Source organism: Typopeltis vanoorti, chromosome 20, assembly GCF_054136105.1.
Source record: "Typopeltis vanoorti isolate ZY-2024b chromosome 20, IOZ_Tvanoo_1.0, whole genome shotgun sequence".
Classification (NCBI taxonomy): domain Eukaryota; kingdom Metazoa; phylum Arthropoda; class Arachnida; order Uropygi; family Thelyphonidae; genus Typopeltis; species Typopeltis vanoorti.
The window spans coordinates 111,739,132-111,749,470 of NC_143568.1; the positions used below are offsets into that span (position 1 = coordinate 111,739,132).

The 10,339-nt window shown below is 35.6% G+C and overlaps 1 protein-coding gene across 1 annotated transcript in view; it reads left to right on the plus strand.

Annotated features, from left to right (window-relative positions):
- LOC150095799 (SH2B adapter protein 2-like) overlaps nt 1–9,698 on the plus strand; it is a 187,299-nt gene extending 177,601 nt beyond the window's left edge. Inside the window, 1 exon segment of the mRNA XM_090409973.1 lies at nt 8,768–9,698. Coding sequence (XP_090266099.1) covers nt 8,768–9,163 — 396 coding nt within the window. The 3' untranslated portion in view covers nt 9,164–9,698.
- Nucleotides 9,699–10,339: the final 641 nt, after the last annotated feature.

Genomic DNA, 10,339 nt, shown 5'->3' on the forward strand with positions numbered 1-10,339 from the left:
ATTTTTTGGGCTAGAATGGTTTTTGTATGCATGCATAACCCATGTCTTTTCATAAATCTAAAGCACCAAGACGGGGATCCGGTAAAATCTAAAATTCCATTAGCAGTTGCCCATCATTTCGCTTCAAAAATGATCATTTTCATTGAAACAGATATTCCCATGTTTCGATGATTTGTTACCCAATTTTTCATTTGCACTTCTAATTCTGGTCATTTTTCTATGTGCAAATGGCACGTTTTCTTGTGTTTACATAGCAGTTTTAATTGTTCCTCTTGTTTTCTCCACTCATGAACCATTTTTTCTGTTGGTGGTGGACCAAAATGTCTTTCTGCTGCTCTGTTTCTATATTGTTTTGCATAATTTATCACATTTAATTTATAACTCACGTTATATGAAAGTCATTTTTGTTTTACACTAATTTTTTCTAATTTTAAGATAAAAATTTTAACGACTTATAAAAAATAATTCAAACGAACCGTGAAAAGCAAAAGCACATATGTTTGTACACTAATGACTATTGACGCTCTAAATCGGTGATTCACCCACATGCAGCGAGATAACTTAGGTACCTACCTTCAGTGGCATACTTACTAATTTTATTAATATATTGCACCAGTAATTGAACTTCACTAACAGCTTCGGTAAGTGTAAAGATTCATATTTTAATGTTACCTTCTGACCATAAGACACACCCCAATTTTCAGTCGATTTTTCTATGTAAAATGGTGCATTTTATGGTCTGAAAAATACGGTAATTATATCCTCTGATGAGATGATCAAATCCAAGACCTTCAATCCTCGTGTGCCCTCTGTTACATACTGCTTGAGGTAGTTGTCCCTCAAAAACTTGAGAAACTCGTTTTCTTTACTTCTAGTTGCTATCGCATAATCTCAGTCTATATTGCTATAATTAAAATTGCCCATTATGTGTTTCATAGATTTTGAAAAAGCATTCGACAAAGTCAGACACACTAACTTAATAGAAGTCCTTCAACAAATAAGGCTAGACGAACAAGACATAAGACTAATAACAAATCTGTATTGGAATCAGTCAGCTACCGTTCAATTAGACAACATTACCACCAGTGATATTAACATCAAAAGAGGGGTGAGACAAGGATGTGTGCTCTCACCACTCCTGTTCAACATATATGCAGAGGTAATCTTTAAAAAAGCATTGGAAGAATGCTCAGAGGGAATCGCAATAAATGGAAAGATTGTTAACAACCTTCGATATGCAGATGACACCGTGCTAATTGCAGATAATATTATGGATCTCCAAAAACTCATTGACAGAGTATACATAGAAAGCCAAAGAATGGGAATAAATATAAACATCAACAAGACAAAATACATGATCATCTGCAAACATCCAGCCTCATCAATGAAACTGACACTCAGTGGGAAAAATATTGATCAAGTGTCAAGATATAAATATCTTGGTTGCTGGCTTAATGAACGGTGGGATCCAGAAATAGATATAAAGACAAGGATTGAAGTTGCATGGCAGTCCTTCATGAAAATGAGAACACTATTCTGCAATAAAGACCTAAACATGGAAGTCAGATGCCGAATGCTGAAATGCTACGTGTGGTCTATTCTGCTCTATGGAGTTGAAACATGGACATTGAAGGCGACAACCATCAAGAAAATCGAAGCCTTTGAGATGTGGCTATACAGAAGAATGCTAAAGATATCATGGACAGAAAAAATTACCAATGAAGATGTCTTAAAATCCATTGGCAAAGCTAAACATCTTGTACAAATAATCAAGAAACGAAAAACATCATATCTTGGCCACATCATGAGAAACAGCAAATATCAACTTCTACAAACTATTTTGATAGGAAGAATTGGTGGCAAAGGAACTAGAGGAAGAAAAAGAATATCATGGTTTGACAACATCAAGACGTGGACAGGAAAGAGCAGTGCACAACTGCTCAGATTAGCACAAGAGCGCAGTTTGTTTGCCAAGATGGTTGCTGACCTTCGATAGAAGATAGCACAATAAGAAGAAGAAAATTGCCCATAATTATCACCCTTTTTCTTATTTGATTGGCTAATTTGATTGTACATTTAATGGTCACTACATTCCACATTACCAGGTCTATAACAACATCCAACTAAGTATTTCAGTCTATTCACCTCTATCTCACATCATACTGCCTCAGAACCACCGCCACTATTTCCCTCTTGCATCTTTACTTTGTGTGGACATAACTCTTTCTCTATCATCAATAGCACTTCCCCTCCCTTTTTATTCTTTCTATCTTCATGAAACACATCATGCCCTTCTATCTCTATTCCTGTCAAGTTGTCATCCTCATCCAACCATGTCTCACTCATTCCAACAATTTTTGGGTCAACAAACTCAATCAATGCAACCCTTTCATTTGCCTTGTTTCTTATACTTCTACCGTTTGTATACAAACATAACAGCTAATTCCTAGATCTATAACAAGTTTCACTGATACCACTTATTAGATGTAACTTTTCCATACTTAACACTAGCTATTTTTTTTCTCCTTATTCATCTAAGAACTTTCTTCACATCTGTTTTCCCTTGATCCCAGGTCATCCCCTTTCCTTTTTATCTACACACACAATCACATCCTCTTGGAGCATCAACCTCTCTCTCTCTCTCTCATGCTGTGTTCCCCTGTCCACCCTGAGCCTCCCTGTTTGTCTTGCACACTTGTTCTCTCATGCTCTATTCTCATGCTGCCCATTTCTGCATAGCCACCATTTCAATCTCTCCTTCCTTACTCTCCTGCTCTTTTCCATTGTTTCTTACTTGATCAGATTCATTCTCTGCACTCATTTCTGTACCTTCCAGCAACAGTCTCTCCAAATGATTCGCACCAAAATCATTCAAAGGCAGTCCATCACTCTTATACAGTTCAGTTCGTCCTTCAAACTCATTCCACATAAAGTGCACTCCCTTTTCCTCATGTCTCCACTAACATATTATTCACAATCTTCACTCTCTGCCTCAATTCTTCACTGTCATACCTGGACCACACACTGACTACCTTTCCTATCACACCTCCTGATATTCAATCTTACATGTTCCTTGTTCCCAGTTGAGTCATTTGTTCCTATTACCACTACCAACGCTTTTGCTCGCTTACCCCTCATATATAACGCCTCAATCACTGTATTCATATTACCTCCAGAAAAACAAACCTTGTGCATTTTCTCACTTACTACACCTCTAATAATTGAATCCTCAAACAATGCCACTCGTGGATCTTTCATTACTTCTTTCATACTGACATCATTCATTTTCATCTTCTTTATTCATACACATCTGAAATTCTCTTCATTTCCCTCCACGTCTGTTTCATCTCTTGCTTCATCTTTACCAACTCAGCTTTCAAATCTTGAGAGCAACTTTTGCTCTCATTCACTCTCTCAATTTTATTGAAGCTATTTCATTGCCCATTGTGAGACTACTGCCCCACTTATTGTAAGCTTGAAAAAGTTCCATGTTTGGTCTTTGGAGCAGGGTTTCTGGACTATGTACAAGTTAAATTAAAAATACAAATATATATATATATATATATATGTATATACAATTGATAAAATAGAGAAAAAAAAATCCTTAGCCCATCCATGGTACAAAATGCATTATAGGTTACCAGATAACCTTTCATGGGTAGGAACCACATTAAAAAAAAAAAAAAAAAATATGCCTGGCAATCAAATAAAAATCTTTACACGATTGCAATTATGGACACCATTATACCAAACCCTCTTGGCACTTTATACTTCACATTCATATTAATTTATTCTTTTTCTACCTATTTTACCACATTCTGAGATTGTACTTTCTCATTTAATCCTTATTTATGGCATTCAGCAGTTCTGTTATTACCATTGTGATCCACCTCAGAACTTTCTCCAGCATTTCCTTATTGTTCCTTACCAAAATTCTAGAAACCAAGCTGTGAACAGCATTCCAGATGCAGTCTAATCAAAGCCTAATGCTTTGGAAGTATTTACTTCCCTATCTCTACTTTTTATCCTTATTGTTCCTTATTAAAACCCTAGTAAACCAGCTGTGAACAGCATTCCAGATAGTCAGATCAAAGCTTAATGCTTTGGAGGCATCCTTCTCACTACTGCAGTAATCCTCTGGAGTACTTTCTTTTATTAAAAAAATTATGTTAGATATAAAATACACAATGAAGAGACATATCAAACATTTATATAAATGTTTTAGTTTCTTCATTTTGGAAGTATTTTCTTCCAAAGAGACATAAATCAAAAAAGCTGGCATTTGTATGTAGAAAGATTTAAATAAATTTACATTAAGTAACTGCCTGATATAAATTTATTAGTATTATTAACAATCATTATGAATGAGATGAACTTTGTAAGTCATTTTGAATAAGGCAGAGTAATTGATCTCAATCAGAGAACAGTTTAGCAAAACACAAATACTGATTATTATTATTATCATCATTCAGGCCTCCATGGAGTCAAAAGACTCATCGTGGGAAGTCCTTCCTAGGAAACACAAAGTCTATCATACCACTCCTTAAACTCCTTGACCATTCTTGCCCTCACCACTCTATCAGGCAATGCATTCCATGATTCAACCATCCTCCATGCAAAGAAACCACTCCTCAACCTTTTGCTCACAGCTTCCTTTCGTAACTTCCAGGGATGGCCCCTTGTCATCACTCCTTCCCCTCTGTTCAACCAAGTGAAAGAACTCCCCAGTGTCAACCCTGTAACCACCTCTCAACAGTTTAAAAGTCTCAATCATATCACCTCTCTTCTAATACACTTAATACACCTTTGATCTAATACACCTTTGCTGGTGTGACAATGTTTGATACTTGGATAATAAGGAAATTAATAACAAGCAACTTCCCATTAAGGGAAATTATCTGCACTAAGTAAGTAATCTGTGATAATTGAAATTATCATCCCATGGTAATGTCATCATATCATTATCGGGTTATAATATCAAGAATCAAAACACTTATTCTAGGGCCAAGCTGCATTGAGCCATTGGCTGTTCATTATTGAGAATCATCATCATCAAATTCCTGATATGTACAGGATATTATGATAGAACTACATGAAGAACTCCCATCATTCAGTGTCATAGCTAGGGGGGTGTGGAGGGGGTGGTGTGCCCCAGGCGGCACTTTAAACCTTTTGGAACTTTTGCAGTTAATTCTAAAATACAATCTCGAGAACTCAGTTCCAAATATTGTAATACTGCTGTGAATTTTCCTCATAATTGCTGTAAGTGTTGCTAGTTGTGAGAGGAGTTTTTCTAAATAAAATTGGTTAAGAATTACCTATATTACTATGAAATAGATTTCGCCAATGTCATCGACGATTTTGCTAACAGAAAAGCAAGAAAAATAACATTTTAGAATGTTGAAATTAAAGTTTTACTTCAAAAATAAATATAATGTTTTCATTTATTTTCCTATACGTCATTTTGACTTTTTGTCGTATTTTTGGTGTGTATTGAGAGGGGCGGCAAACTCATGGACCGCCCTGAGCGGCAACTGCTCTAGCTACACCACTGCCATCATTACTAACATTCTATCAACAACTTTCTTCCAAATCAATCTGTTATTTGTCAAGACTCCAACATTATCAGATCTTATATTGCTGTCTTTTAAGGCACTTTTTACTGTATCAATCCACCTGTATCTTGGTCTTCCTCTGGATCTTTTTCTTGCCAACCTGGAAAAGAACACTTATTTATTTTGCTAATCTTTCCTCTCTCATTCTCTTTTAGTGACCATACCACCTGAGATTAGCTCTGCTAACACATTTCTGGATGCTAACAATGCCAAGTTCTTTCCTAATATCCTTGTTTTTAATATGATATTGCCATTGATGCCATCTGTTCACACCCCTAATCTTTCTCAGGACTCTCATATCTGTGGTCTCTAGTCTTTGGCCAAGTGTTTTATTTTTAATCCAACTCTCAGATCCATAACTTAAAACTGATTTGAACACTGTCTTGTATATATCTAATTTAGTGTTTGGACTAATTTCTCTCTTATTCCATATAAATGTATTCAGTTGACTTCCCTTAATCAGCTTTGTCGATTCTGTAGTCTATTTCCATATTTAATTTACAGTCTTCACTAACAATTGTGCTAAGTAGCTGAAGTATTTTACTTGTTCTATAGAGTCTCCATTCACAAGTCAGTTGATATTTTCAATATTTCTACTATTTTCATTGTCTTTGTCTTGTTATTGCTGATTTTCATGCCAAATTTATTACAACAGTGATTCAATTTAGTTAAGGCAATATTTTACCCACTGTAACTGCAGTTATGAGTTCAATATTATTTGTAACTTTTATTCAACAGAGATACTTTGATCAATCAGTTTACAACTGAACTTGGAATACAAGTTACTTTGATTATAAATAAAGGTCTAAGAAATTCAGCCCAATGGACTAAACAGAGCAAATGAATCCAAAATCAGAACATATGTCACATCGTTGTGTCGGAAAAAGTGATGATTCACTTTTAATGAGTCATCCTATTTCCGACCCAACATAAGGTAATGTTAAAAGCCATGGATATGGACATGCTTATGCCTTCAGAAGAAAATGTGCATCTTGGTGATTCAGAACTATGTCTAAACATTTTTTAGTAGATATTAAGTAAATTTTGAGAAACCCATAATGTAAATAAATAATGTTTGAAGATTATTTAACAAAGGAAAATTATGTATAATTACTGAAAGATGTATATAAGATAATACATGTATTGAGCCATGTCAAAAACAGTTCGGAGCTGCGGTGACCAATCAGCCGCTGCTATGTGCGTGACGTAGCCACCAAGAGAGGGTGCTCACATGAGCTATATAGGTTTCGGCCCTGAATTCAATTGTTCTCTTACTTTCTGTTCCGGTTCCTGATCGAAGTGCTGGATAGCTGTGAAGCTTGCCTCCGTGCCTAGCAACATTTCCCGTTGCTGTATGTGCCGCGTCGACCATAGCCACAACTGAGGAATGCAGCCAGAGTTCCAGAAAAGCCATTGGTTAGCCATGCCAACGTATAAAACAGTGAAGAGGCGAATCTCTTTCGAAAAGAATAGAAGTATGTCGCAGACGGCATAAGATATATACGGTGAGGAAACCCGGAGATCTAGCTAAGGAAGTCTCAATAACTATCAGAAAAGAAAGAACGGTAAGATGCAAGCTTTTGTATTAAATTGAATGATAACCAAAGAGGGTATAAGAAACAGAACGTTAAGGAGCTCCATATAGTCAACTTCTACTTTGTATCTAAAGAACTGTAATCTTGTGGACATTCTGTCTACGTCTAAAGAGCAAGTGACACCCTATGCTTAAGCTGAGCTGGGAACCAAGGCTTCGGACTGTTTATGTTAGAAGAAACATTGTTATCATTGTATTGAATTTGAATTTAAATATTAACTGAATTTTGGGAGAGGATAAAGCCTGAACATAAGAGAGAATATTGTCTCATGTGAATTTTGCAAGACGGAGTACGTCTGATATGCTTCACACTAGTGTTGTAGAATGTATCTATGTATATGTGTTATTCCCATATATGGGAACTGAGCAACTCAGTAGAAATTAACATAGCCTGAATATAGTTATACAAAGAAGAGTGTGAGATAGATACTATAAGATTTTAGAGTAAATTTTTTGGGATATGTAAATTTAAGAGAGGGGAAGTTCAGGCTCTTTTAGAATTGAAATTTCTAACTAAAGTGTATATATATGTATTTGTCTAAAATAAATGTATTTCTTTAATTTGAACCTCATGAGTCTGTCATTGTTCTGAGAATTGAGTTACCACTTGTTAAATTTCGGACCATGCATAATTAGTAGGGGAATCCGTTAGCAATTAAGAAAGGGGGGACCACGACTGCAAACCCCTTGATCCCTATATTGCTTTTCAGTAGCTTAAAATTGTGTCTCAGACTTCAGTTGCCGGCTGGTGCAGTCAACTTAAAGAATATAAATTTGTCGGCAACGGAAGAGCTAAAAACAAATAAGATAAGTGAATAATAAAATAATAACAGGGCAGTAACCAGACATAACAACATTAAATTTTTTGCTTTGCACTTTAGTTCCATTATACTTCATGAATTTTTCACTGCTTAAATTCAACAGTTGTATTTGTGTGTCTTCAATGAAGAGGTGAAAGCTGACCTTGAAGGTGTAGTAAAGAAATGCATCTATTCCTGATAACATTTCTTAGTGTAAACATATTCCAATTGAATTTGTCATTTGCTTTTAACTTCTGCACTAAGTGCATTTTGTAATTTCTCATGTTTTTATGCAGATCATTATGTAGAGTAGATAGTTATGTGTATAATTTGGGCTGTGTTTAAATGCTTTCCACATAATTTTGTTTGATTTCTACTTTCCTTCTCAACACAGAAACAATTTCTAACAATTATTTATGCCATGCTAGAATGCTATATATCACTTAGGTGCTGTCTGTATTTCTGCTGTATTGCCCTTTGATAGCAACTGGAAACTCAAATTCAGCAATTTGATATTAACACTGCGCACTCTTTATGCCTGTAAATGATATATTTTGATACTATGTCGCATACTAAAACATGGAATTATATCAATTTTTGTTTACAAAAATATTGTTATTGGTAATATAAACTTGCAATAATGCTAGTAATTTTATATATACTATCAGATGTGCTATATATGGGAATGTTTTATAATATAAAGTGTAATAATGAAATTCATTCAGTTATATACACTGTTTTTTTCTCTTTTTCTTTAGCATCTACGAATGACAATAAATCCAGAAGGCCAGTGTCGTGTGCAGCATTTGTGGTTTCAAACAGTGTTTGATATGATGGAGCACTTCAGGGTTCATCCTATACCCCTGGAATCAGGAGGAACATCTGATGTTACACTCACTGAGTTTGTGGTTAACATGGAATCCCAGCAACCACCTATTCCAGTAAGAGTTTCACCATCTCACACAGAAGGAAATCGGTCAGTGAATGCTAGCAGCAGTCATCCGCATCGTGCTCCTAGCATACCAGAATTGCGTGAAGTGGTAACGTATGGAGGTTCCGTAAGAGTTAGAACTCAGTCATTGGAAAACTTGCATCCACAATCACATCAAGCTCCACATGGCCGAGCAGTGGAAAATACATACTCATTTGTCTGATAATTATCAGTTGTGTGTGTGTGGATGGTTGCTCACTTTGCTGAATATAATCAGCATGAAGATCACCAGTGATTGCAAGATGGACTCTCAATGCTGTAAATACTGATCAGTCAAAGACTGAGTGTGACAATTTTATTTATTACTACAAAATATCATGTTGGAGTATGGGAAACATTCACCAGTCCTTTCCTTGTCATTTGAAGTTCGTGTTTTGCCTTACAACTAAAAAGAGGAGCAAAAAATTCATCATTTTTATTGTGAACAGAAATGTAGCCTTTCAATTTGCTGTGAATAAAATGCTTTTGAACAAAATTATATAACCAACGACAAAAAAAAAGCCCAAAGTAAAATGACTGAATTTTTCAATTAGGCATTAGGATTTGTACTAAAATCAAGGTGAGGATGTTCAAAATATTGACTCAACTCTTGCCTGATAAGATAAGTGCAATACATTACATTGACTAATGATGCCAACATGTATGTGCTCATTTCCCATCCCTGTGGTGATCTGATTAAAGTTTTCATTTGAACCATTGTTTTTGTTATCATTGTTTGTTATTACTAGCTTCCACCTTGATGGAATACAAACATATGAAACTTGGAATGTTCCTTAATATCATCATCATCATCAATTTCCTGATATGTACCTCCAAGGGGTGTTCAGGTTACTATGACAGCACTGCATGATTAAGTTTACATCATTATTGTTAGATTCCTTAATATATTATTATTATTATTATTATTATTATTCAGGCCTCCAAGGAGTCAAAAGACTCTTCGAGGGAGGTCCTTCCTAAGACATAAAGTCTGTCAAGACTCATCGAGGGGAGGCCTCCCCCCTGAGAAACACAGTCTATCATACCGCTCTTTAAACTCACTGACCGTTCTCGCTCCCACCACTCCATCAGGCAATGCATTCCACGACTCAACCACCCTCCACACAAAGAAACCACTCCTTACCCTCTTGCTCACAGTTTCCTTTCGTAACTTCCAGGGATGGCCTCTTGTCATCACTCCTTCCCGCTGTTCAACCTATATTTAATTTAATTATGAAGATAATTTTAATGTGATGAAAGTTATGTATATGAAAATTGCAGCTAACACCATAAATCTAACATCATGAATAACATAATGATAAGAAAGCTATCTTAACTTCCTGTAAGGCTTTCCATTCCA